General features: G+C 49.2%; 3 protein-coding genes across 12 annotated transcripts in view; 1 reads left to right on the top strand and 2 right to left on the bottom strand.

Moving 5' to 3' along the window:
- RBMS2 (RNA binding motif single stranded interacting protein 2) overlaps positions 1-10,333 on the bottom strand; it is an 80,391-nt gene extending 70,058 nt beyond the window's left edge. Inside the window, exon 1 of the mRNA XM_008256679.4 lies at positions 10,194-10,333. The gene's annotated coding sequence lies outside the window, so the exon portion shown is untranslated. The remainder of the gene's footprint in view (positions 1-10,193) is intronic.
- A 967-nt stretch (positions 10,334-11,300) lies between these two features.
- On the top strand, positions 11,301-25,623 carry GLS2 (glutaminase 2). 10 transcript variants are annotated; one of them, XM_089308551.1, is made up of 19 exons: positions 11,301-11,576; positions 12,770-12,880; positions 17,227-17,326; positions 17,717-17,838; positions 18,419-18,548; positions 19,028-19,107; positions 19,193-19,356; positions 19,579-19,637; positions 21,065-21,097; positions 21,398-21,456; positions 21,948-22,014; positions 22,148-22,198; positions 22,392-22,568; positions 23,503-23,634; positions 23,767-23,859; positions 24,002-24,063; positions 24,443-24,519; positions 24,739-24,802; positions 24,932-25,623. In XM_089308551.1, the coding sequence occupies exons 1-19, from the start codon at positions 11,395-11,397 to the stop codon at positions 25,086-25,088; spliced, it is 1,920 nt and encodes a 639-aa protein (XP_089164677.1). In that variant the 5' UTR covers positions 11,301-11,394; the 3' UTR covers positions 25,089-25,623. The 10 variants fall into 10 exon arrangements, with proteins under 10 accessions (XP_089164677.1, XP_089164676.1, XP_002711127.1 ...); XM_089308550.1 differs by having other exon boundaries at positions 18,944-19,107; XM_051846380.3 differs by lacking the exon at positions 12,770-12,880 and adding an exon at positions 11,700-11,796 and having other exon boundaries at positions 11,443-11,576; positions 18,944-19,107.
- On the bottom strand, positions 25,586-27,577 carry SPRYD4 (SPRY domain containing 4). The gene is made up of 2 exons (XM_051832836.3): positions 27,442-27,577; positions 25,586-27,081 (listed from the first exon to the last, which is right to left on the bottom strand). The coding sequence occupies exons 1-2, from the start codon at positions 27,524-27,526 to the stop codon at positions 26,543-26,545; spliced, it is 624 nt and encodes a 207-aa protein (XP_051688796.1). The 5' UTR covers positions 27,527-27,577; the 3' UTR covers positions 25,586-26,542.
- Positions 27,578-27,736: the final 159 nt, after the last annotated feature.

Genomic DNA, 27,736 nt, shown 5'->3' with positions numbered 1-27,736 from the left:
GCCTATTGAGCTGCGGCGCTGGCCAGGATCGGGTTCTAAGCTCACGTGATGTCTGGCAAATTCAGTGCCTTGAAGGAGGCTGCACTGAGTGCCTCAATGTCTTGTTGGCTAAATGTTGCTGTCAGCTCTTTGCCATACAGTCCTCTGTAGGGGAGCTCATGTGGCAGGTTCCTTCTCAAAAGCCAATCATGGAGTCACCTTTTTTTAAAGATTTATTTGAAAGTCAGAGTTAGAAAGAGGTCTTCCATCTGATGGTTCACTCCCCAATTGGCCGCAATGGCTGGAGCTATGCGGATCCAAAGCCAGGAGCTTCTTCCGGGTCTCCCACGTCGATGCAGGGGCCCAAGGACTTGAGCCACTTTTTACTGCCTCCCCAGGCCAAAGCAGAAAGCTCGTTCAGAAGTGGGGCAGCTGGGTCTCGAATTGGCACCCATATGGGATGCCTGTGCTTCAGGCCAGCGCGTTAACTCGCTGCGCCACAGCGCAGGCTCCAACCAAGCTTCAATTCTTAGAATCAAGCCTCGGGTATCATTTACACACCAAAGGAGGAGACAGTACAGGGGCATGAATACCAGGAGGCAGGGATTGGGTGAAGGGTGGGAGCTGACATACAGAGTCTCTTCGCTTTTATAAATTCTTTCCATAAGTTTGTATGCATCCCAAACTAGGTTGATTCATACATGCTTCTCAATTTCTAACACTATCATAAGTGATAGCTTTTTTTTTCCCCCCAAGATTTATTAAAGGCACAGTGACAGGGAGACAGAAAGACATCTTCAATCTGATGATTCACTCCCTAAATGGCCACAACTGCAGGTCTGTGCCAGGCCAAAGCCAGGAGCCTGGAACTCCAACCAGGTCTGTCAGGTGGGTAGCAGGGGCCCAAGCACTTGGGCCATCTCCCCTTGCTTTCCTAGGTGCATTAGCAGGGACTGGATTGGAAACAGTAGCCAGGACTCAAACAAGCACTCCAATAGGGATGCCAACATTGCAAGTGGCAGCTCAATCCAGGCACCACAACACTAGCCCCCAGTGTTAGCTTTTAAGAATAGGCATAGGCCGGCGCCGCAGCTCAACAGGCTAATTCTCTGCCTTGCGGCGCCAGCACACTGGGTTCTAGTCCTGGTCAGGGCGCTGGATTCTGTCCCAGTTGCCCCTCTTCCAGGCCAGCTCTCTGCTGTGGCCAGGCAGTGCAGTGGACGATGGCCCAAGTGCTTGGGCCCTGCACCCCATGGGAGACCAGGAGAAGCTCCTGGCTCCTGGCTCCAGATCAGTGCGGTGCGCCGGCCACAGCGCACCGGCCGCAGCGGCCATTGGAGGGTGAACCAACGGCAAAGGAAGACCTTTCTCTCTCTCTCTCACTGTCCACTTTGTCAAAAAAAAAAAAAAAAAAAAAAAAAAAGAATAGGCATAACTGGGAGCCAGCTCTGTGGCTTAGCTGGTAAAGCCACCGCCTGTGGTGTGCTCCTGGCTTTGGATCTGTCCAGCTCTGGCTGTTGCAGCCATTTTGTGAGTGAACCAGCAGATCAAATATCTCTTGATATCTTTCTCTCTCTCAGCCTCTCAAATCAATCTTTAAAAAGGCATAATTATTACTCTAATATATGAAAATTATCTAATTTTGGATATTGATCTTTTATCTAGCAAACTTGTTAAACACTCTTATTGACCCTAACAATTTACCTATAGATGCATTTGGATTTTCCTCCCACATATCATTTGTAATAATTTTATTTGATACTTTAAATTTTTTTTGTCTTACTGGACAATGAGACTTCCAATAACATACTTGACAAAGGCAGTGACACCAGGCCTATTCCCTGATAATCCCTTTTCCGAATTTTAAATTGTCCTTTTCTTGTCTAGTTAGCTAAGAGCTTTGAAGATGAATAGATATTTAACAAATATTTTGTATGCAGTGCTGGGTGGATCAGATATATTTTCTTCTCATTTGTTGATATAGCAAATAAGTCCTTTTAAAATGTTAAACCATTCCAGCAGTCTTGGATAAACACTACTTGTTCACATAAATATATAAATGTATAGATTCAATCTTATACTGTTTTATGACTTTTACATTTATGTAATTTTTTTAAAGATTTATTTTATTTGAAAGACAGAGTTAGAGAGAGAGGTATTCCATGGGCTGGTTCACTCCCCAGATGGCTGCAATGGCCGGAGCTGCACCCATCCGAAGGCAGGAGCCAGGAGCTTCTTCCAGGTCTCCAACATAGCTGCAGGGGCCACCTTCTGCTTTCCCAGGTGCATCAGCAGAGAGCTGGATCAGAAGAGGAGCAGCCAGGACCAGATCTGGCACCCATATGGGATGCCAGGGCTTTAACCCGCTGCACCACAGTACCGGCCCCTTACATTTATGTATTTATATAAACTTGGCCTACAACTTGGTTTTCTTCTAGTGTCCTTGTCTGGTTTTGGTTTGAAAGTTTACACTAGTTTCACTAAACAAACTATTAAGTTTTCCTTTTTTTTTTCCTGTGTTGCTTAGAACAAAGTGCCTAAGATAGGTATTATCTGACCTTTCAAGGTTTAATAGCACTTTCACATAAAACTATCTGTATACTGTTTCTTCTGCATAAATGTTTAAGCCAAAATGGGAATGGCATTGTGGTGCAGCAGGTTATGCCACCACTTGAAATATCAGCTTCCTAGATCACAGTGCCGGTTCAAGTCCTGGCTACACTTCTGATCTAGATCTCTGCTAATGTGCCTAGGAAGACAAAGATGGCCTTGGGTTCCTGCCATCCATGCGGGAGAACCAGATGTTGTTTCTGGATCTCTACTCTAGCCTGGCCCAGTCCCAGCCAGCTATTGCAGCCATTTGGAGAGTGAGCCAGCAGATAGATGATCTGTCTCCCTGTCACTCTGCCTTTCAAATAAATCTTTTTTAAAAAGATGTATAAATGACATAGGATCTCCCTATTTCCCAGCACACTCATAAGACTCTAGAGCAAGCAGCACCTCCTAGTCTCCACTGTAGCTATGCTAAATATTTAACACTCTCAACTTCTCTACTGTTTCTGCTTACATTCTTTGCATATAATACTCACCTGCTACCTTTTCATCTCGACAAAACAGGGACTGCTAGCATTGCTGGTTCAAGTCCAGGCTACTCTGCTTCCAATCCAGCTCCCTGCTAATCTTCCTGGGAAGGGAGGAGATGACAGCCCAAGAACTTGGGCCCCTGCTACCCATGTGGGAGACCAGAATGGAGTTCCTGGTTCCTTGCTTCAGCCTGGCCCAGACCTGGCTGTTACAGTCATTTGGAGAGTGAATCAATGGATTGAAGATCAATGATCTCTCTCTCTGCCTTTCAAATAGATATTGAAAGTAAACAAAAAGGCTAAACAAAAACTTGTTTAAATAAACAAAAATGCTTTCCTTGAAGTCTAAATTCTTTTCCAGATAATTTTTTAAAGATTTGTTTATTTGAAAGTCAGAGTTACACAGAGGAGAGGCAGAGAAAGAGGTCTTCTATCCACTGGTTCACTTCCCAATTGGCCACAATGGCCAGAACTGTGCCAATCCGAAACCAGGAGCTTCTTCCAGGTCTCCCACGCAGGTACAGGGGCCCAAGGACTTGGGCCATCTTCTACTGCTTTCTCAGGCCACAGCAGAGAGCCGGATCAGAAGTGGAACAGCAGTGGTTTGAACTGGCGCCCATATGAGGTGCCGGCGCTTCAGGCCAGGGTGTTAACCTGCTGCACCACAGCACCGGCCCCTTCCAGATATTAACTTTACCCACAATAAAGAGTAATCTATACTGTTGACTGTTATGTCCTAATCTCCCATTTGTTTTTACACTATTTGTTTTTAAAATAAATGTTTATTTACTTTTAGTTGAAAAGCAGACAGAAAAATAAAGAGGCAGAGGGGCTGGCGCCATGGCGCCGTAGGTTAATCCTCCACCTGCAGCGCCAGCAACCCATATGGGCGCCAATTCTAGTCCCAGCTGCTCCTCCTCCTGTCCAGCTCTCTGCTATGGCCCAGGAAAGCAGAAGATGGCCCAAGTCCTTGGGCCCCTGCACCCACGTGGGAGACCAGGAAGAAGCATCTGGCTCCTGGCTTCAGATCAGTGCAGCTCTGGCCGTGGTGGCCATTTGGGGAGTGAACCAACGGAAAGAAAACCTTTCTGTCTCTCCCTCTCACTTCCTGTAACTCTACCTGTCAAATAAATAAATAAAATCTTAAAAAAAAAAAAAAAGAAAAGAAAGAGGCAGAAACAGATACTGGCTCACTCCCCAAATACCCCACGGTAGCCATGGCCTCTGGGTCTCCCACATTGGTGGCAGGGGTTCAGCTACTTGGAATTATTCCCTGCTCCCTCCAAGGGTACCCATTAGCAGGAAGGTGAAGTTGTAAGAGGAGCTGGGATTTAAACACAGGCACTCTGATATGACATGAGAGCATTCCAAGCAGTATCTTAATAAATGTAAACTCCTGCCTCTTCTACATTTTTATTGTACGTTAATTTTTTAGAGTTGGAAAATTAGTGGTCATATAAAAAAGCAACACCATCAGATCTGCATTTCTAAAATATTACTTGTAGCTACGTTGTAAAGAAAATATTGGAAGAAAGCAAAACTAATAGGAGACCTAAATTAAGGAGCTTAACTAGGACAGTAGCAGTGAGAATGGGAAGTGGATGGATCTGAGACCTGTTAAGGCTGTGAAGGATGAAGAATCAGGAGACATAAAAGACTGCACAGAAGTGCCTTAACTGAACAATGAACTGTTTATGCCATTTATTGAAAATGGGAATACGAATTAAGAAATCTTCACTACAAAAAGAAAAAGTTTCTACATGGCAAAAACCACAAAAGGAAAACCAAAAGTTAATGAAACACACTGGAGGGCTGGGCCAGGCATTGGCATGGCAGACGCTACTCGAGAAGCCTGCACCCCCGTCAGGGGGCCAACAGCTCTGCTTCACGTTCCAACTCCCTACTCATGTGCGCCATGGCAGCAGACGATGGCTCAAGCACTTAGGCTCCTGTCACCCATTTGGGAGTTCTTGGCACCTGACCCAGATCTGACCATTGTGGTTATCTGGGGAGTGAACCAGCAGATACATGACCCCTCTCTGTCACTCCACCTTTCATATAAATAAATCTAAGAAAAAGCATGGGGCCGGTGCTGTGGTATAGTGGGTAAAACTGCTGCCTGCAGTGCTGGCATCCCATATAAGCACCGGTTCAAGTTCTGGCTGCTCCACTTCCAATCCAGCTCTCTGCTATGGCCTGGGAAAGCAGTAGTAGATGGCCCAAGTGCTTGGGTCCCTGCATCCACATGGGAGATCCAGAAGAAGCTCCTGGTTCCTGGCTTTTCCAAGGCCCAACCTTGGCCGTTGAGGGCATTTGGGGAGTGAACCACCAGATGGAAGACCTCTCTCTCCCTCTAATTCTGCCTCTCAATAAATCCTAGAAGAAAAAGAAAATACCCTAGTAATGAGTTAGACACGACTTATATTTTCCTGTTTATTCCTACACTGAATAATAATTCTGCTAAACATGATACTCAAAGTCCTTAAATTGACATTTAAATTCTGCTGTAAGTGCAGGAATGAGGATAATTCAGAATAAAACTAAGATGATATTTCAGAGAAACATGAAATTATTAGTAGCTGTCACAGAAAATTTATATGTAGATATTTTTATCTCTTTTTAGAAAAACTTATTTACTCGAAAGGTAGAGTGGCAGAGACAGACATGAGAGTCATCTTTCATCTGCTGGTTCATTTCCCAAATGCCCACAACAATCAGTGCTGAGCCAGGCCAAAGCTAGGAGCCAGGAGCTCCATCTGGGTTTCTCAGGTCAGTGGCAGGGACCCAAATATCTGAACCATTATCTGCTGCTTCCCAGGGCACATTAGCAGGAAGTCGGATTGGAAGCAGAGAAAGGACTTGAACCAGGCACTCAGATATGGGATGCAGGCGTTCCAAACAGTGGCTTAAACTGCTGTACCACAACACCCACCCCAGTATTAACTCATATTTTGCATCTTGTGTGCTTTTTACTATAATGTTTTCATCTAATTAAATTGGGATAAGATATGCAAACAAATATACTTAGCCCTGAAAAATCTCTTTTCTGAATGGTTATTACTACACAAATTACCTGATGACCTCAAGCTATTTTATCTAAAATTTCTTGAAGGTCAGAGCTATAACATAGGTTCTTAAAACTGTCAAAGTAGAAGATATGAAAATTTTCAAATTACATAAGATCTTGATTTATATCTTATGGAACATTTCAGTTAGATAATTGTGGTTAAAATTAATTTTACGGGGCCGGCACTGTGGCTCACTTGGTTAGTCCTCCGCCTGCGGCGCCGGCATCCCATATGGGCGCCGGGTTCTAGTCCTGGCTGCTCCTCTTCCAGTCCAGCTCTCTGCCGTGGCCCGGGAGTGCAGTGGAGGATGGCCCAAGTGCTTGGGCCCTGCACCCCATGGGAGACCAGGAGGAAGCACCTGGCTCCTGACTTCGGATCGGCGCAGCGCCAGCTGTGGTGGCCATTTAGGGGAGTGAACCAATGGAGGGAAGACCTTTCTGTCTCTGTGTCTAGCTCTGTCAAATAAATAAAAAAATTAATTTTAAACTGTCTCTTAGAGTTTTGTTTTTCACTATATGGTAATACATTTTTTTGGCTTAAAAAATAAAAAACAAGTATTAAAATACTATCAATCAAACCCTGAAGGTGTTTTCTTTTTGCTGTTTCAGCAAAGCCTTTCAGATTCTTTCAAATTAGTGTTAAACTACAAAGAGTTCTTTTAATCTTTTAGGAATTCTGGCAAAACCTAAATTCTCAGCATATTTTAATGATTCTGACTTGCTATAATCTAATGATTATAAGAGAAACAATAGAGGAGGCATTTATCAAAATACAAAAAATGTGTATTATCAGGCACTGTAAATGAACTGGTGTTATGTTGTTGTTCTTTATTTTCTTGAGAGGTGAAAAGACACAGGGAGACAGTGAAAGAGAGGAAGGGGGGAGGGAGAGCACTCAAGCACATTCCCATCTGACGGCTCACTCCTCAAATGCCCAGGGAAGCCAAGACTGGGTTAGACCACAGCTGGGAGCCTGGAACTCAAACCAGGTCTCACACACATGTGACAGGAACCCAACTACTGAGTAAGGAGCTAGAGCTGGGACTTGAACCCAGGCCCCTGGTAGTGAGCTGCAGGTAACTTAACCGCTAAGCTGAACATCCACCATTTTCTATATGTTCATTTTATTTCTGTCTTATAAAACTTGGTGTTGTAACTGCTAAGTCAAAGAGGATTTAGGAAAGGACACTGGGACATACACCAGATACATTTAAATTCTTATGAAATTTCATTTACTCCGTGAACATCTAGTATCAAGTTAACATACAGTCCCACCTACATCCTCAACTGCATTGGTCTGAACATTCTCATAGCATCCTTTCACTCCAGTCAGATACAGTCCCTCAAATGTTCTTCTCATGCTATTATCTGTATGCGCAGAGACCTCTGGAGCTCTCTCGTTAACAGCTGGTTTCTGGGGTGTACAACTGGGATGCCTGCTTTGCTCCTGATTCCAGCTTCCTACAAATATGCACCCTGGAAGGTAGGAGTGATGGTTCAAGTAGATGGTTCCTTTCACCCATCTAGAAGATCTGGATTGAGTTCTGGGCTCAGCCTGACGTGAACCAGCAGACAGATGAAAGATCTCTATCACTCCCTCTGCTTTTCAAATAAATCAGAATTGGCTCTTAAGATTTTATTCATTTGAGAGGCAGAGTTACAGAGAGAGAAAAAGAGAGAAAGGTCTTCCATCTGCTTGTTCACCCTGCAAATGGCTGCAATGACCAGAACTGGGCTGATCTGAAGCCAGGAGTCAGGAGCTCCCTCTGAGTTCTCCCATGTGGGTGCAGGGGCCCCAGGCACCTGGGCCATCTTCCCATTGCTTCCCCAGGTCATTAACAGGGAGCTGGATTGGAAGAAGGGCAGCTGGGACAGGAACTGGCACCCATATGGGATGCCGGCACTGCAGGCGAAGCTTACCATACTATGCCATAGCATCAGCCCCCCAGAATTGGCTTTTGTCACCCAACATTCCCCAAGGCCTCCCACCTGTCTTAGCTACCCTTCATCCCAGCTTAGTTAGCTATTCTTTCTTTGGGTTTCCTTCAGCATATTCCGACATTATATTTAAAATTCCCAGTGAAGGATGCTGTAAGTTTTCTCACTTTTCCCAAAAGTCAAAAACACAAGTTTGTTTAGGTATTTATATATTTTTCAAAATTTCTGAATTCCTCAGCTCTGGGCCTCGTACACTATAGGAAAACAAATAAAATGTCTGCTAAATGAATGTACACTGATTATGTCAGAGCTCCCCACACTTTTTTTTTTTTTTTTTTTGACAGGCAGAGTGGACAGTGAGAGAGAGACAGAGAGAGAAAGGTCTTCCTTTGCCGTTGGTTCACCCTCCAATGGCTGCCCTGGCCGGCACACTGCGCTGATCCAAAGCCAGGAGCCAGGTGCTTCTCCTGGTCTCCCATGGGGTGCAGGGCCCAAGCACTTGGGCCATCCTCCACTGCACTCCCTGGCCACAGCAGAGAGCTGGCCTGGAAGAGGGGCAACCGGGACAGAATCCGGCGCCCCAACCGGGACTAGAACCCAGTGTGCCAGTGCCGCAAGGCGAAGGATTAGCCTAGTGAGCCGTGGCGCCGGCCTCCCACACTCACTTTTTATCCAATAAAATATAAGTTTATATTTTACAAAAATGGAGGAACTAAGGCAGGAAGGAGTTTGCACCAGAGAACTGTTAGCAAAGATTAACAGGAAAAAAAAAGAAACAATCTTCCATTTTGACTAATTAACATTCCAGTTCTTTATAGAACAAATGAGTCTCTAAATCATTCTCCAAACACAAACATCAAATTCCCAGTTTTGCCCACAGAGGATTTAGCTTTTCTTATTTAAGGATTCAAAATCATTAAAACCAGCTCTCTCTCATTCCCCCACAGAACTCTGGCACAGCCAGGGACTAATCTAAAAAGCCAATAATAGAGACACGTGGAAGGGTTTTCCTTTACTCATGAAAACTCTCACTTCCAGCTACCCACGTCACAGTTGGCTAATCCTTTAGCACTGATTCAACCAGAAGAGCCCTTTTCAAAACAAAGCAAAACAGGACCTGACCCTGCTAAGTTTGAATCACCTGAGATGACCAACTTGTTCTTGAATTTCTTACACTTTGCACAGTGCTAAGGGCCTCCCGATTCCCCGTTCTTGCTCCATCCTCCTGCAAAGGCAGCAATATTGGAGAGGAGGCACAATCAGTCCAAGGGTCAAAGTGCAGCTGGGGCCAGTTCTCTATACAAAAAAGAACCTTCTATCGTCTACAGGTGTGTTTCCTTCACTCTCAACTGGTTCCTATTAGCAGAAGAGTGCAGGAGAAAAAGAGGAACTTCAGCGCTGATTATAACTAAAGCTGATCCAATGCAGCAGGGATAGGAAGTAAAAGAAAATAACTTCTGAGCAACACTTAAAAATTCCTTAACATATGGTCTTTTTCCTCTTGAACGGATTCAAAGTGCTTCATAGAAATAGTAATACTCCTAACGAACAAGGATAAAAAGAGCTTGTTACATATGGAGAAACCAGTACTGGATTGAGTACTAAGACTCGAATTTTGCCTCTGTGGCAAAGCCACCCGCGAGACAGCAAGCTGGAGTCCCCGAAATTAAAGGCAGTCCCACAGACAGAACAGAGAATGCCTACAGAAGGGAAAAACAAACAGAAGAGAAAGGTCACTCCAACTGATTTCAAACCAAATAAACCCTCCAACCCTAACCAATGCAAAGGAGAGCCGCCTGGCCACAGAACACAGTGGAGTCTGGTTTTGACACTTCATTTTCCCACGGTTACCCCTGTGGTTTATTGTAATCCAAAAGTGACAAGAAAACTTTGTGATACAGCCAGAGCTGCCTCAAAAGGCAGTTTGCCTACCATAATGCCCCTAAGTAAAATATTTCAGGGGAGGCCTCATTACTCGCAGGGTAATTCCACTCGATCGTTAATTTCTGGGGTGGAGAGAGCCGTCTTGCAGTCAGGGAGACTTGGGTCTAATTTCTGGCTCTGTCCTTACGAGCCCGAGTTCTCTCCTCCAAGAAGTCCTAATTTCTGAGTCTCGGCTTCCTTACCTTCAAACCGTCGCTAGTAACAACTGCTTAGTAGGTGGGTCTGTGGCGTGAGAGAAGCCATCTTGGCGGCTGGCACGCACTCAGTAACGGCTAGTATTTACAGAATGAGTTCTTACTAAACAGAGGCAGTCGCAAGGTGAAAGTTCTCCCAGTGGCAGAAGACAAAACCCTCGCACGTGCGTGGCTTCCACAGCTTTTGTGCACCGCCCCCTATCGGCTCTCGACGAAGACGAGGGCAAGCGACCGAAACTTGGGCTTATAAAATGTTTGTGTCCGCTGCCAGGTTGTTCATGTCCTAACTCTACAAATAAGAAAACGAACCCTACACAGCCACCAAGTAAATTCTGGAAAGGCGGATCCGGAACACGGGCGTCCTCACCGCCACCACCACCTCGCCGGCCCGCGGCTCACTAGGGCGTTCTCAGCTGTCGCTGCGCGGCTCCGCGGCGGGCATCCGCCTCTGCACGCACCACCCCGTGCGTCGGTGACCAGCCTGCGCTCGGCCTCCAGGCCGCGCCCAGCGACGGGCGGGCAACTGAAGGCCGGTTCTGGCCTTCGAAATGTCGAAGGCCGTTAAGTGACTTCTGAACAGGGCCCACTCCTAGCCTTCTCTCTCGAGGCAGCGCCCGCTTCTCTACCCGAGAGTTCCATCATCCTTCCCGGGTTGGGCCCCTGTGACACCCCAGGGCCTCGCCAGCCCTCAGCCTCGCCTTTCCCGCCCTGAGCGCCTGCACGCACCGCCGACCTTAAAGGCCCGTGCACGGACGAATCCACGGGGCTTTGCTCCCTTCTCGCCTCCTTGTTCTTATTGGGTAGCCTCACCTTTTCCCCGCCCCAAAGATTTTGACTTCGTTAAGGATTGGGCCTGGGCGTCGTCCATCCCGACAGCTTCCCCCCTCCCCCATTCCCCGGCACCGTCCGCCGCCTTTTGCCCACTAGACCCCCAGGCCGCAACCCTCCCTTATCCCTTGCACTCCCCAACCATTCCTCGTCTGGGTGGAACTGGCGCACCTGGCCACGGCCCGAGCCTGAAAGGGACTGGCCCCTCCTCCTGCTCCAACCCCACCCACCGGGCCCTTCTCCCCCATCTCCCGAGCCTCGCGCTCCATCCCAGAGCGCCCGCGCCACCTCCGCCCGTCGCTCTCGCCCGCAGCTCAGACACAGCCGGGGCGCTCGGCAGAGCCCGCGGCGCGCGAGGGGCATGCGCTCCATGAGGGCTCTGCAGAACGCGCTGAGCAGGGCCGGCAGCCGCTGCCGGCGGGGAGGCTGGGGTCACCCGAGTCGGAGCCCTCTCCTTGGCGGGGGCGTCCGGCACCACTTCAGTGAGGCCGCGGCGCAGGGCAGAGAGCCGCCGCACATCCACCAGCCGCAGCGCCAGGATGAGTAAGGCTCGCGGGACAGGGGCCGGGGACAGGCTCGCTCCCACTCCCACCGTCCCCTTCCCCAGGGAGCGCATCTCTTCTCCCCCTTTCCTCGCTCAGTAGCCTGCGATGCCTTTCCCTTTAGATTTGGGGCTCTGGGTCCGCCGCGCTCGGGCGGTTAACTGCCGTGCGCCCGGGAGGGCGTTTGGGCAGGTCGGTCCTCGGGATGATGCCTGTCCAAGGTGCGTATTCAGCTAGGGGCGCAGTGGGTTTGGAGTGTTGGCGTGGTGCACGTGTCTGAGTGCAGGGCCGCGTGCGCGCGCGCGCCCACCCGTACCCTCCCTCACCTACCCGCGCCGCGTGTGTGTTTTGGGGGGATGCGTGAGTCTGGAATAGCCTCCTGCTTCGGGTGCAGGCGTACTTGGGGCTGTGTGTCCTCGGCAGGTAATGGGTGATGCGTGGGTATTATGGTACATGCATGTGTGTCCGATGGATGCGTAACAGGGCCCCCTAATATATAGAATAAGGGCGGCTTTACAAATCGGTTGTCGATGATGATGAGACCAGTTCTAATGAGGAAAATCGTTGAGACGCAGGTTTCCCTGGCTAGGGCGGGTCAGTGCGGTTGTTCCTACTGCTCGGGCTCCCTGATTTAAAGGGTTCTCTTTCCGTGGGCGCTTCTTCCTCCGTGAGGCTGATCCTCCCTCTCCTTCATCACCCAGGAACTCTGGGTGATGGAGCCTTTTCTTTTTTCCCCTGAGCTTGAAATCCAGTCCTCCCAGAGGGCCAGCTAGACACTGTCCAAGTGGCCCCCCATCTGTGATACAGGAACAGGAACCGGCCATCTCCCCTGTCAATGCCGTTTACCTAATGACGCTGGGAAACATAGGCACACCGTAATCAAAGTCGGCAGGCTGACACAGCACACTGCCTCACCATCAGTGAAGTCCCTGTCCTCCACCGTAACAGACCAACAGATATTTATTACTAATAATCGTTATTATGCCACAGTTTTGCCATTAGCCTCTTCTCAGAGATATAGAACATTAAAAGGGTAAGCCCTCTCCCTCCTGTTCCAGCGTCCGCCCTAGCAATCACCAGGGGAGAAGTAATTTTGGGATACAGCTAAGACTTCACCTTCCTCCCTCTCCAAACCTTCTGTGGGGGAGCTAGAGGTACCCCTAGTTTTGCCTCCCTCCCCATCTCCTTGTCCAGGGGAATCCAGCGCTGGATGTCTGTAGGGGACTTGTTTCTACTTTCTGTGGCTGCCCGTTTCCCCAGGGAACCTCTCACGGCCTGGGACTGGTGCCCGCTGGGCAGAAGCGGGTGAGAACACCAGGGTGGTGGGCTCCGACAGCAAAGGAGGGCAGCAAAATGGAGATGCTGCGATTTGGTTCACTGTTTTGTTTGGGTTTGTTTTGTTTTTAAATATTTAGCTTTATTGTGTTTCTAATTTTAAGAGAAAACCAAGATAAATACAGAGTGTCAAGGAAAAAATAAAGATCTCAGTGTTACCGATAATCAATTAATAATGATATACCCATATATAGCCTATACATGTACGTGTATGCATGTAATTTAACAAAAATGGCATCCTAATATTCATGTTCTTTGGTAGCCTATCTTTTCTATTTCTCAACAGCTTTTACTGTCATTGAATTTATGTGTGTGTCACTTGGCATTTTTAATAGCTGCCAAAAAATGTTGAGGTATCACAACTTATTTAAACCAATCTTCCTTAAGGAAGATGAGTCATTCTTACCCGTTTTCTGTATGTCCATCCTTCCGAAATACCTTGTGCCTGAATAAGCAAGTGTATTTTTCCATCTTAAAGATAAGTAGTATCATACTATGTACACTGTTTTACAATGTTCTTCTTTTGGTTAATGTTACATCTTAGAGATAATTACATATCAATATAGCACTACCTAGTTTCTTATTTTATACTGAATGATATCTGTTATATGAATATACCATAATTTACCTAACCAATTCTCTACTGATGCACAGTTTCCAATCTTAATAACAATGCAGTGAGTAATTGTGAATATGTTACTTTGCAAGTATGTGAGTATACCTGCAGGATAAATTACTGGAAGTCAAATCATTGATTCAAAGGATTTTTATGGGTCTTAATTAGCTATCATATTTGGAAATGAACTGATAAAATAATTCCTCTAAATTGGTTATATTAATAGGATAACTCTTGAAGACCAAGAAGTCTTCAGTACCTAGAATTTTAGGTGTTATAAGCCAGTAGGGCCTTCCTAGCCATGCTACTTGGTAATTCTTACTGAAGACCCACTGTGTGCTAGGGACTTTGCTCAGTGCTAGGGAGACAAAGACCTAACAGTGGAGCAAGGGAGATTGCCCTGACACTACAATGGTCGCACAGTAGCAGAAGCAAAATCTGGAGGTCTGAGGAAGCCTTTATGGAGTAGGTGACATTTGAAAGGGACCTTGAAGGACAAGCAGGATCGTGCTGGGTGAAGGTGATTCCATGCAGCATTACCACGTAAGCAAAGGCCAGGAAGCCTTTTGGGGCGCCATCTGCAGTCTGTCATTACTGGTGGGGGGCACCATGGGGAATAGGAAAGGAAGGTTGGCAGATTTTAAAGAGCCTTAATGGGCCGATGTTGTGGCACAGTGGGTTAAGCTGCCACTTGTGCCAGCGCCCCATTATCAGAGTGCCAGTTCCCATGTCAAGTGTCCATTCAAGTCCCAGCTACTCTGCTTCCAACCCAGCTTCCTGATAATGTGCCTGGGAAGGCAGCAGATGATGGCCCAAATAGTTGGGTCCCTGCCACTTACATGGGAGACCCAGATGGAGTTCCAGGCTCCTGGTTGTGACCTGGCCCAGCCCTGGCTGTTGCAGCCATTTGGGGAGTAAACCAACAGATGGAAGATCTCTTTCAGTTTCTCCCTCTCTGACTGCCTGCATTTCAAATAAATAATTCTTTTTTAAAAAAAAAAAAAAAAGGAAAATTCAGAGATGGAAATTAAAAATAAATAAATGCCCATACCAAGAAAGAAGAACTTAGAACTTAGTTGTGTAGGCAGTATAGAGGTAACCAACGTTTTTTGTGTTTCTTCTTTTTAATTTTATTTATTTGCTTGAGATGCAGAGATAGAGTGAGCAATCCCTTTTACTGGTTTACTCCTTAAGTGTCCGCAATGGCCAGAACTCTGCAGGGCTGAGGCCAAGAGCAGGGAAGCTCAATGCAGTTCTCCCAAGTGGGTGTCAGCAACACAATTACTTGAGCCATTACTGTTGTCCTCTGTGTTAGTAGGGAGGTAGAATAAGGAGTCAGAAATGGGACTTGAACCCAGGCACCCTGATAAGGGATACTGGCATCCTAATTAGTTTCTTCCTTCCTTTTCCTTTTCTTTTCTTTCTTTTTCTCTCTTCTTTTTCTTTCATTTATTTGAAACAGAGAGAGAGAGAGATCGATCTTCCATCAGCTGGTTCCCTCCCCAAATGGCAACAACAGCTGGAGCTGGGCCAATCTGAAGACAGGAGCCAGGAGCTCCTACCAAGTCTCCCATGTGGGTACAGGGACCTGAGTATTTACGTCATTTTCTGCTGCTTTCCCAAGCACATTAGCAGAGAGCTGGATCAGAGGTGGAGCAATCAGGACTCTAAACTGGCACCTGTGAACTGCAACTGATACCAATGTTGCAGGCATCAGCTTAACCCACTGCGCCACACCATCAGCCCCTACCAATAGTTTTTTTTTTTTAATTTTTTTAAATTTTATTTTTTGGCAGGCAGAGTTAGACACTGAGAGAGAGAGAGACAGAGAGAAAGTCTTCCTTTTTTTGTTGGTTCACCCCCCAAGTGGCCACTACAGCAGGTGTGTTGCAGCCGGCGCGCTGTGCCGATCCAAAGCCAGGAGCCAGGTGCTTCTGGTCTCCCATGCAGGTGCAGGGCCCAAGCACTTGGGCCATCCTCCACTGAACTCCTGGGCCACAGCAGAGACTGGACTGGAAGAGGAGCAACTGGGACAGAATCAACGCCACAACCAGGACTAGAACCCAGGGTGCCGGCACCGCAGGTGGAGGATTAGCCTAGTGAGCCACGGCGCCGGCATACCAATAGTTGTTTGTTTGTTTGTTTGTTTTACAGGCAGAGTGGACAGTGAGACAGAGACAGAGAGAAAGGTCTTCCTTTTGCTGTTGGTTCACCCCCCAAGTGGCCGCTGCATCCAGCGCACCGCGCTGATCTGAAGTCAGGAGCCAGGTGCTTCTCCTGGTCTCCCATGGGGTGCAGGGTCCAAGTACTTGGGCCATCCTCCACTGCACTCCCGGGCCACAGCAGAGAGCTGGCCTGGAGGAGGGGCAACCGGGACAGAATCCGGCGCCCCGACCGGGACTAGAACCCGGTGTGCCGGCGCCGCAGGTGGAGGATTTGCCAAGTGAGCCGCAGCGCCGGCCATACCAATAGTTTTTAAGCACAGAAATTACATTTGAATTTTAGAAAGGTAATTGGCATGTTGGTGGATGATGGATTGGAAGTCAAGCGATTTGGTAACAGACAATAAAGAGCTGATGAGGGGCCGGCGCTGTGGCGTAGTGGGTAAAGCCGCTGCCTGAAGTGCTGGCATCCCATATAGGTGCCCATTTGAGTCCTTTGCTGCTCCACTTCTGATCCAGCTCTCTGCTGTGGCCTGGGAAAGCAGTGGAAGATGGCCCAAGTGCTTGGGCCCCTGCACCTGCATGGAAGACCTGGAAGAATCTCCTGGCTTGCGATCGGCCCAGCTCTGGCCATTGCAGCCATTTGAGGAGTGAACCAGTGGATGGAAGACCTGTCTCTTTCTCTCTCTCTCTCTCTCTCTCTCTCTCTCTCTCTCTCTTTCTCTTTCTCTTTCAAATAAATAAATATTTTTTTAAAAAAAGAAGAGACCTGGATTTTGAGCACTTGTACTCTAATCACTGCATTAACCAGCTAATAACTGAACAAATGATTCTACCACTCTGAGCTTTACTTTCTAAAAAAAAAAAAAAAAAAAAAAACAAATGAGCTGATGATAAAGAAGCATGATATACCGAGCATGTACTTTGTCAGTTTTCCACAGAATTATCTTAGTTAAGCCTCACATCGCCGTTGTGATGCAGTCATGCCCCCCACCCTTACTTTACAGATGAGAAAGCAGGTTGAGCTAGCTTGAGTGACCTACCCAAGGCCATATGCAATCAACAATAAACTTTGGTTCTTTCTACTGCACCCAGCTGGCACAGGGGAAAGGAGAATAGATGGTGGACTTGAGAGACATTATGGTGGTATATGCATTCCATGTTGTTAACCAACTGAACGTGGACCTAAGGTGTGGGACTATCAAAATGATTCTGTGTTTCCAGCGTGGCACCGGGTAGGTGTTAATGCTATTATTACCCTAGGCAGGTGAGATAAGTCGGATCTGGATGTGTTTTTAGTGCCTGTGGGAAATCTAGCCTTGGCGATGTTTACAAGGCTGAAGGTTAGGAGTGAAGGAAAGCTGGAGAGCAAGGTTTACAACTTCTTAGGACAGATGTGAAAGTTGGAATTCTGGGGAGAGCTCAGAGAGTCCAGGGAGGAGGCACAGCCTGAGGACAGCCAAGCTCACGCACAAGGAGGAGCAGCAGGAAGTGGTCCTCAGGCTCCTGCCCTCCTCCCCCATCTCTGCCCCAAACAGGGATGCATCACAGAGTGGCATGCTGTCCCGCCTGGGGGACCTGCTCTTCTACACTATTGCCGAGGGACAGGAACGCATTCCGATCCACAAGTTCACCACCGTAAGTTGACCTCTACTTGTTCAGACCCCGCATTCCATACAGTCTCTGGGAAGTGGGAAAAAGGAAGACTGGACAAGTCCAGGGCAGCTAACGGGTTGCTCTATGAGGACGGAGACAACAGATGGGTGATGACAGATGCCTAGGTAGACAAGTGGATCCCATCTCTGCCCTAGGGCTGCAAGATATAAAAATTTGGGGCACCCTCCCCCCAAGATTTAAAAACCCAGCGGCTGGTGAGAGTGACAGGAAACCACTTCAAAGCTGCTACCTCCCTTCCTTTCTAAGCCTCCATTTGTTCCACCTATTGTAGTCATTGGGGTTGAGCTAATTAGTAGGTGAAAGGAGCATTGTTGGAGCTTGACTTTACCAGGCCCCTTCTTTCTCCTAAAGGCACTGAAGGCCACTGGGCTGCAGACCTCAGACCCCCGGCTCCGGGACTGCATGAACCAGATGCGCCGCACGGTTCGAGAGTCCAGCAGCGGTGGCCTCTTGGATCGAGATCTCTTCCAAAAGTGAGGGCCCCAGAAACAGGAGCACTACTTGCAAAACTACTCTGTGGACGCAGATTTTCCAAGCAGGAAAGGCTCTTCGGGGTCATGTACTTCAAGCCCTCACTTTATTATTTATTACACAATACGTGGATACTCTTTATAAAAGTTCAAAAATATAGAAATAAACAGTCCCCTTTCCCTGTCTTCCCAATCCCTGGGCCCTTTCCCCAAAGTAAACACTGTTAAGATTAGTGGGGTGACTTCTTGATAGTACACTATGTATTTACATACTTATGTGAATATATGTAATTTATGACTTAGGATTTTTAACATGAACATGAAAGACTGTATGTATTGTGCTGGTTTTTCTGATCCCAAGACATTATGTGGTGGGACATCTTCCCATGTAATTACAAGCTCATTTCAGAGGCGAGGAAACTAAGAGCTAGAAAGACAAGCTGACATGTCAGAGGTCACACAGCCGATGGTCCCAAACCCGATGGCTGCTCACAACCTCTTTGTTCCCAACTTCCACGGCTCCAGCGTGAGTCCCAGCTGCATCTGTCTCCAGTCCCCTAATCCAGTCGTGTCTGGGATCCAGGTGTGTGAGCAGCAACATTGTGCTCCTGACCCAGGCTTTCCGGAAGAAGTTTGTCATTCCTGATTTTGAGGAGTTCACGGGCCACGTGGATCGCATCTTTGAGGATGCCAAAGAGCTCACTGGAGGCAAAGTGAGGACCAGGGGACCAAGGGAAGGGCAAGGGCTCTGGGCCAGACACCCCTTTCTTAGAGATTTTCTGGGGCTGAGAATCCAGCAGATGAGAGATAATAAGTAAAACCTGTTCCTATACAGGTGCTTCCTAGAGCAGGTTGGGGAGCCCTAGGTCCTTATGGAGACAATTACCGTAGTCAGCAGAGCTTTCAGAGAGACTTATAGGGTAACTGAGCATAAAAACCAAAAAGCAAAGTTGAGCCCAAAAATTTATTTTACTTTCCATGAGCTTTACAGGATTGGAGTGGAAGAAAGATAGGGCCCTCTAAGACTTAAGGCTTGGGTGTTTCTGGGAGCACTAGGCAGGAGGGACCCCTTTGCCCTGCAGGAGACAGAATCTGACCTTTTATCTAGACGACTCTCCTGACCAAGAAGCTCAGCTTCGTGCCTCTTCTGCACAGCCACGTGTCTTTCTTCTCTCCACCCACTCATGCCCAGGTGGCAGCCTACATCCCTCAGCTGGCCAAGTCAAACCCAGACCTGTGGGGCGTCTCCCTGTGTACTGTGGATGGTCAGCGGTGAGATGCTGGGTGAGAGGGAGGGGAGGCTGGGCACAGGTGATGACCAAGGGCCGGCCCTTTCATGGTACTTGTCTGCCCCCAGGCACTCCGTGGGCCACACAAAGATCCCCTTCTGCCTGCAGTCCTGTGTGAAGCCCCTAACCTATGCCATTGCCATCAGCACCCTGGGCACTGACTACGTGCACAGATTTGTGGGCAAGGAGCCCAGTGGCCTGCGCTACAACACGCTCTCCCTCAATGAGGAAGGTGAGCACTGCTGAGGGCTCCGACCAAACTCGTGTCTACCCCTTCTCCTCTCACCACCTGCCCCCAGCCCGGATTGTTCTGTGTCTCCACCCTTCCCGATTAGCCAGGCCAGGCCTTCCTCCTCGGCACATTAATCTTTCTAGTCTAACCTTCAGGGTGGGTGGGCTGTAAAGCAGGCTTTGTTCAGGGCTGACAGGCTCTGGGTGGTTTCTGTTTCCCCAGGAATCCCCCATAACCCTATGGTCAACGCTGGTGCCATCGTTGTCAGCTCCCTGATCAAGGTCAGTGCCACCCTACCCTCCTGAACGGTTCTCTTCCCTAAGCCCCCTTGATCCTATATCCCTCATAATCTGTTCAGCACTGGTGGGACCCTAATTCCTTTGAGGGTCCCCAGCAGACACAGGGAAGCACAGCAGGGCCCCACGGGCTACACTGAGGGTGTTAGTAAAAGGGACTGCACCACCTCCCCCACTGCTACCTTGTACAACGCCTGCCCCCACGCATGAGTCTAGAGCCCAGACCTTGCTGGCCATTAGGAAAGTGAGCAGGTCCTGACCTCTGCCTGGGACCAAGGACCAAATGCCAGAGACAGGGGGAGGACAACACTGTTCAGCACTGATTGGCCACTTGTGGGTGAGGAACACATGGAGGAAAGGGTGAACGGCCAGGCCAGGGCAGTTATTCACGTCACCTGGAACTGTGAGTTGGCCTTGAGCAAGGCTGTCAGGCTGGCTCATCAGCTGTAGGCCTCCCAGGGCTTGAGCAAGAACCCAGGGGCAGTGTAGGCCGCGACACTCTGGAGCCAATCACAGCCCCTCCTGGGGAAGGTGGTGTTAGGATCCCTCCCCTGGGGAAGCAGGTGTCAGAGTCCCTGTGGTGTTGACACTGTAGTTGACACATACATGGAGCAACGTGTCTGGGAGAGAGACCAGGCCGCCTGTCACCTCATTCTGTGATGACGCCATCTGCAGCCCTGTGTCTGGGGACCTGCCTCATCACATTCCCACCTACACAGGCCCTATCAGACTCGACTCTCAGCTAAAATCATCAGCTTTATTTCAGTTATAGGTAAAATAATACACGACAGACATCCTCATCCCATTCCTGCCACACCATCCAGTCTTGGAGATGGTACTGGAGTTGGGAGAGGGACGGAGTAAGGCTGTAACAGGGGGTGTAAGGAGTGGGGACAGAGATCAGGCGTAGGGGTTGGGGACAGGACTGGAGTTAGAAAAATAATATGACTTATTTGAAAGGCAGAGAGACAAAGATTTCTCATCCTCTGGTTCACTATCCCAAATGCCCACAATAGCCAGGCCGAGGCCAGGCTGAATCAAGGACTCTCACGTGGGTGGCAAGGACCCAACTACTTGAGCCATCCCTGCTGTCTCCCAGGCTGTGTGCTATAGCAAGCTGGGGTCAGGCGCAGAAGCTGGAATCAGAATCAGGCACTCTGATATGACATGTGGGCATCCCACCTGGCGTCATAGCTGTTGCACCAATGCTTGCCCTGGTTTGGTTTCTAAGATCACCAGATAATGTGTGGATACAAAAAGGTCCCCATTATATTTTTCAGAAGACTGTAAAATGCAACATATTCCAAGTAGCAAGACCAGTCTAACATTTTAACCCCAGGTCCTCCTCACCTTGCCTCTGTCATCCTCCTAGGTTTGAATACTGACAGCTCTCTGTCTCGCTCTCTCTGCAGATGGACTGTAACAAAGCGGAAAAGTTTGACTTTGTAAGTTCCCTTGCTACTCAGCCCCTGGCTGCTTTTCTCCTGGCATGCTGCCCCCTCCGGCTGCCTCTGTGGTTGACTAATCCCACTATCAGGTGCACCAGCCCATACTTAGAAACCTTATCTCAGGATGTGTGGGAATCAGCTGGCCTTGGGGAGCAGAGCCCCTTGAATCCCCTGCCCGGCTGGGTAAAGCTGGGAGGAAGACAGAGTAGTTCCAAGGGCCTGGTCAGCCTGGGATGTGTTTAATAGGGGTCTGTGGGCAAGTAATGCCTCCCATGCCCCTTCTTCTCTTCTCTTCAGGTGTTGCAGTATCTGAACAAAATGGCTGGGAATGAATACATGGGGTTCAGCAATGCCACGTAAGGAGGGCCCTGTTCAGATGGTCTGAGCAGGCTGAGGGGGACTGTGGGGCGGGAGAGAGGATCAGGGGGGGCTGTGGGGTGAGAGGATCGTGGGAGGAAGAAGCCTCAGGGGAGCCCTGGCCTCCCACCTTCCTGTGAGCCCCTTTGCTGACACTTGTTTGCTATGTGAAATAACCTGTTCCTTTCCCAATTCGTGGGTAATGAGTGAGGCCGTGTGATGCCCCGTGCCTAAGCCCTTTCTCGCCAAGATTTTCCACAAGCTAAACACCAGCTCTCCTAGACATCTAGGCAGTCTGGGCTGGTTTTGTGTTTTTGCCATTTTACAAGAAAGCTCTGCTGAGAGTTGGCTCAGGGTCAAATGTTTCCTCTATTGCTGCTATTGCTGGCAGAAGGTATTAGGGGCTTAGTTTACTTATATCTGTGATGGACGTCTGACTCCCCAAACCCACCCCGCAAACTCCAAGCACTAAATTGGGTATTTGCCTCAGATTTCAGTCAGAGAAGGAGACTGGGGATCGGAATTATGCCATCGGCTATTATCTCAAGGAAAAGAAGGTAACTGAGACAGGCTGGGTGGAAGAGTCCCTGGGACTCCTGCTGCTGGTGGAGGGTGTTCGGGACGGGGACCGGGGCTGAGCCCTGGCAGTGTGAAGGGCTCAGAGAAAGGCTCCCCTCCTTCTCCTTGCAGTGCTTTCCTAATGGGGTAGACATGATGGCCGCCCTTGATCTCTACTTCCAGGTAAGCAAACAGTGCCCAGGGCCAAGGAAGCAGGACACACTGCCCTCCTTACTCCGGCCTGCGGGAGGGAGTCTCCTTCCAAGTGGTTCTGGCAGCCGTCAGACACAGCTGGGGAACTTGTCCAGAGATCTAGATGCCAAGAGCAGTGTGTTCAAGTCCACACCACACCCTGGCCTCTCCCTTCTCTTCACAGCTGTGCTCCGTGGAGGTCACCTGTGAATCGGGCAGCGTTATGGCAGCCACCCTTGCCAATGGCGGGATCTGCCCCATCACCGGCGAGAGCGTGCTGAGCGCTGAAGCAGTGCGCAACACCCTCAGCCTCATGCATTCCTGCGGCATGTATGACTTCTCTGGCCAGTTTGCCTTCCACGTGAGTGTCTCTGGCCCTTCCACTCACCTGCCAAGAGCCCAGTGCCAAGAAGAGAGGATACTGGCTCTCTGAAGTTAGGAGAAGTGGAAGAATGCTTGGTCCTGCCTATCACTCTCCCAGCTTCCAGGCTGGAGAACTCCTAATTCCAGGCAGTTAGGCTGAGGCTCTCAGGGGAGTTTATCAACCACACCACATTCCTCACACACGTAAACCTGTGATGTCAGGCCTCTTACCCGCTCTTCCCTCCAGTGTCTCGGCTTAGGTGTCACTTCTAAAGAGTGGCTTTTTTTTTTTTTTTTTTTGAAAGGCACAGTTAGAGAGAGTTAGGGAGAGAACTTTTCAACTTCTGCTTCACTCCCCACATGGGCACAATGGCTGGGGCTGGGCCAGGCCAAAGCTAGGAGCCTGAACTCCATCTGGGTTTCCCATGTGGGTGCAAGGGCCCAAAGACTTGGGGAGTTGGATTGGAAGTTGAGCAGTCGGGACTTGAACCAGCTGGTAATGCAGGTGGTGGCTTAATCCATTGTGCCACAACGCTGGTCCTACAAGTGGCTTTTCTAACTGCCCTCTCAAGTGGGCCCTGCCCGGCCACTGCTCATGGTGCCTACCATTTTTCTTCCCAGTTTGTCAAAATTATTTTTGTCTGTTAACCTGTCTGTTAACCTGTGTGTTGCCTGTCTCCTACCACCAGAATGTAAGTTAAATGACAATTTTAGCACATCAACCAGCATGCTGTTATTATTCATAAGTAGTTCCTAACTGAAAAGATGAATTGAGGAAGTAAAGGGCAGGAGTAAGAAAGGAACTAATTAACAAGCCGAAGATTGAGGTAGGGTGTGCCTCACCTATGCAGCCACATGGGATAGCTGACTGGTTTATTTTCCCAGATGTGGGACATCCCCAACTCATCCTCAGCTCCAACTCTCTTTGCCAGGTGGGCCTGCCAGCCAAGTCAGCCGTGTCAGGGGCCATTCTCCTGGTGGTACCCAATGTCATGGGAATGATGTGTCTGTCACCTCCCTTGGATAAGCTCGGGAACAGCCACAGGGGCATCAACTTCTGCCAGGTAAGCTGCTTTGCACACAGGACTTAATAAATTGAGCAGTAAATTTAAATGGTAGCTATTGAAGTAAAGCAGTTTTGAGTTCCTTCTAAGTACAAGGTCTGAGTATACAATATCCGTGGCCTACAATTCTAGAGGTTGGTGTCTCTTTTCAACTTCCACAACTATGACAACCTGCGGCACTGCGCACGGAAGTTAGACCCACGGCGTGAAGGGGGAGAAGTCCGGGTAAGGAAAACCCCAATTGGCTGTTATGTATTTCAGAAGAGAACATCCCACCACATTCCAGCAATGCCTTTGGCCAGGCCTCCAAGGGGAGGGTCACAGGGAAGCCACAGTCAGTCTCAAGTGGGTGTGATTTGTGTTCCAGAACAAGACGGTGGTGAACCTGTTATTTGCTGCCTATAGTGGAGATGTCTCAGCTCTGCGAAGGTAATTCTGAGGCACAGCTCTTAGGAGACAGAATGGACACAGGTGGCATCTGAATGATGTATTTTTTTTTTAAAGTGCTTGCTTGCCATATGGTAAGAATTTGATTCATGACAGCCGCTGTTATTAACTTGGGTGTCAGGAGCAGAATGAGGGGAGGTAGGGACCCTGCCTGAAATGGCCGATAACAAATGAGTACTCATCTCTCTGTGATGGGAGCAAATCTCTTCTGGGTATAAAACACAGGTTATACAGAGCCCACAGACCTTGCCATGAACTGTTTAACTTTTTCTGGAACATATCCATCTGACCCCACTCCAGAAAGGACACTAATGATTCCAGACTGAGCCAGGTAACTTGAGCCACTTTCCACTCCCTTCAGGTTTGCCTTGTCAGCCATGAATATGGAACAGAAAGACTACGACTCCCGCACAGCTCTGCATGTTGCTGCAGCTGAAGGTATGTGAAGGGCTAAAGGGGAAACATTCTAAACCCTTTCCCACCAAGGGTACCCCCACTGTGTGTGTGTGAGTGTGTCCTCGACTAGTTGGGGCAGCAACTGTTTTTGTCCAGATGCCTTTTCCCCTCCCGTCTTGGTACAGACTCCAGCAGCCAAGGGTCTGCCTCAAAGGGTTCAGCAACTGTACCCTCTCATTTTTCTTCTGCTTGTATTCCTAGGACACACTGAAGTTGTTAAATTCCTGATTGAGGCTTGCAAAGTGAATCCTTTTGTCAAGGACAGGTGTGTAGGATGAGGCTGAGAGGGAGAGGAGAGGGGGGGCATGGCTCCACCATTGCCTCAAAGCCACCAGGCTCATGGGAACAGCCATGGTCTGTGTCTTGACCTGATCATAATCACTTTTCCTCCCAGGTGGGGCAACATTCCTCTGGACGATGCTGTGCAGTTCAACCACCTGGAGGTGGTCAAACTGCTCCAAGATTACCAGGACTCCTACGTACTCTCTGAGACCCAGGCTGAGGCCGAAGCTGAGGCCCTATCCAAAGAAAATTTAGAGAGCATGGTGTGATCCCGGGTCATGGACAGTCCCTGCTTAAGCATGAGCTGGCCACACACTTAACCTATAACCACCAAAAACGCTATGGAGCTACAGTGCTTCAGTGAGCACCAAGAAATTCATTTGGTGACACAGCCCAGTGCTTTCTGTGAGTCACTATACCCAGCCCCTTTGCAGACCTCGAGGACAGAAGAGGGCCTCCGTGGACACCTGCAGTAGAGCCATCCATAGAGACTGTGGGCTTCTTTAAGGCACAGCCTGATGGCTTGGCCCAGTGACAGCCACCCCAGGCCTTCACCTGGGCTCCCTCCTCCTCTCCCTGAAGCAACTATCACGTGAGAAAGAGACACGGTGGAGGGGCTCCAGCTATCAAGCACATGTGTGAGTGAACAGAGTAAGACAAAAGGAGAGCCTGAGCACCTGGCCTTAGGAGTCTGGACAGATGTGGCCCCCTTAGGCAGGACTTGCTGCTGCTACTGTTAACAGCAATTTTATAGACAGAGAACGTATTTTGTGCTCAAATAAAGTTTAATTACACAAACTATAATTTTTGCTAATCCCAGTTTTCTGTTTCTCCCCAGTGGGTATCCAGTTTCATCACCATCATAGAAAGTAGAATGAGAAAGAATCACAGGGTCAGACTGAGCCCAAACAATGCATATTTCATAGACATATTTGCCTACCCCACCAGGTTTCTCAGAACCCCAGACACTGCTTTGGGTTAGCTTGCTCTCCTTCCTCTAGAGGTTCCAAGTAGGGCAGCAATGAATACAGAACTTCTCAAGAAAGTTTCTAACACTAACCCTAGATATCCCCTTTGGTCATATTGATTATGACGGACTGGCTGGTGGTCAGAGGTGTAGGTGAAGATGACCTCCAGGTGAGGACAGCTGTACTGTGTGGGACTGAGGGTCTGTGGTGCTGAGGTGCTGGGGAAGGAAGGCTCTGTTCCCACCCTGACACACTAAATCAATAAAGCACTTACCAAGGGAGCCAGAGCACTCTGTGCGCTGTAGAGAGAGGGGCAACTCATTGAACGCACCTCCTCCAGCCAGAGGTAGAGATTTGGTAGAGCCCCAAGAACAAACAAGCCACATGAGAGCAAAGGGAAGGAGAGGTATCCCCATGATTAACAAATCCAAACAAAGCTCAAAGATCAGACTCAGGACAGAATACAGTTTGAGAATGGCCTGGGCACAGGTGATGTGGAGAGACTGAAGAAAGAAAGGGAAACACACTCAAGGCGGTCTAGGAAATTGGCAGCTGTTGGTGGGGGGGAAGGGGGGGTGCTGGTGGTATGCCTAGCTTTCACAGGGCAGGGGAGGGAGAAGGATGAGTGAAACTGCACAGGGGACTCCACGCAGGGGTGTGGGAATCAGAGATTGCTTGGGGCAGAGTAAAAAGCCTTCAGACACTTAATAGAACACTGGCCAAGACCATGATTAGCGACTCCAGTGAGGAACATTCTAGAGGCCTTTGGGCACCTCAAGCCCTGAGTGAGTCAGCAGCTCTCCATCCCAAAGAGCAAAGGCAGGCACCACTGGACCCCGGAAGTCTGTCTGCAGCGTGTAGATCACAGAGACCTGGTTCACATCTACCAGGCTCAGCTTCTGCGCCTCATACTCCAGCAGCAGCCCCACTTTCTCTGGCTGCCCGATACCCTCAATCGGAGCTTTCTCATTGGCTAGCATCGTATGCCACTTGCGCTGGGCATAGGAGAACACCCAGGATCGATCATCAGCACCAATGCAGCTATCCCGGGACATGTCCACATCGGCCACTCCTATCCGGAACTGCTGGGAGCGCTTCACCGTCACCTCCCAGTAGTGTCTCCCGCTGGTGACCGCTGTGTCTGCCAGCACCACTGCCCACTCCCGGAAGCGCTCCGTATTCAGGGCCACCTTGCTGGGTTCCAATCCCACCAAGCCATACTTGACACCTGTGTCACCTTTGAAGAGCGCCAGGCTGCTGTGGGCAGTTTTTTCTTCCAGTTTGAAACTGACGCCTGCGGGTAGAGCAAAAAGACTGGATAACGACACGGACTAGACCCTTAGGGCTGGTGATAAATTCCCACGTGAAGCAGGCAGGCAGGCAGGCGATCACTAGCAAGCCGAGAAGAATCGGGACGCCAAACTGGCAGCAGAGGAGGTTGCTTTTAGCATGGGCGGCCCCAGGAGCCAAAAGACTCGAACTGGGTAATTCTCGGGGTCTAAAGAAAACAGATGGCAGCCCCAGTTTGGAACCTCGAGACTAACACAACCGGGAGAGGGGAATTGACCCGGGGTTCGGGCTGTTTCTTGGAGCGTGCTCCCGGAGTGACAGAGAGCCATTTCGGAGGTAAAAGAATAAAAGTTGACAACCCTACCTCTCCGGGCTTCCGCAGCAACACCCCCCAATCGTTTGACTCCCCAGCGGCACCAGCGCAAGGAATGTGCAAAGCGCAGTGCCATCTTGCGCCACGGACGAACGAGGTGAGCCCCCGGCCTGACCCCCAGCCATCTGCAGGCGGGCAGCGCCAGCGCGGGGTGCGCGGCGCCCGCGCGGCTTGATGACGTCAGGCGCCGCCTCCCGGCGCGCGGCGCGCTCTCCGCCGGTCCTGTCAGGTTGCAGCCAATCTTGGGTGTAGTTTACTTACCGTTGTTATTTGCTAGAGTGCCGCT

Source organism: Oryctolagus cuniculus, chromosome 11 (genome assembly GCF_051225735.1).
Source record: "Oryctolagus cuniculus isolate XC-2025 breed Fujian yellow rabbit chromosome 11, ASM5122573v1, whole genome shotgun sequence".
Classification (NCBI taxonomy): Eukaryota; Metazoa; Chordata; class Mammalia; order Lagomorpha; family Leporidae; genus Oryctolagus; species Oryctolagus cuniculus.
This window is presented reverse-complemented; position numbering and strand designations above follow the sequence as displayed.

Bases quoted from the DNA above. Each gene is read 5' to 3' on its own strand.
- GLS2 (XM_089308550.1), top strand. From the start codon at position 11,395: ATGCGCTCCATGAGGGCTCTGCAGAACGCGCTGAGCAGGGCCGGCAGC. The intron at 11,577-12,769 runs GTAAGGCTCGCG...CTCCTTGTCCAG, and splicing joins CAGCCGCAGCGCCAGGATGA to GGGAATCCAGCGCTGGATGT. The intron at 12,881-17,226 runs GTGAGAACACCA...TGCCCCAAACAG, and splicing joins TGCCCGCTGGGCAGAAGCGG to GGATGCATCACAGAGTGGCA.
- SPRYD4 (XM_051832836.3), bottom strand. From the start codon at position 27,526: ATGGCACTGCGCTTTGCACATTCCTTGCGCTGGTGCCGCTGGGGAGTC. The intron at 27,082-27,441 runs GTAGGGTTGTCA...CTCTACCCGCAG, and splicing joins TGCTGCGGAAGCCCGGAGAG to GCGTCAGTTTCAAACTGGAA.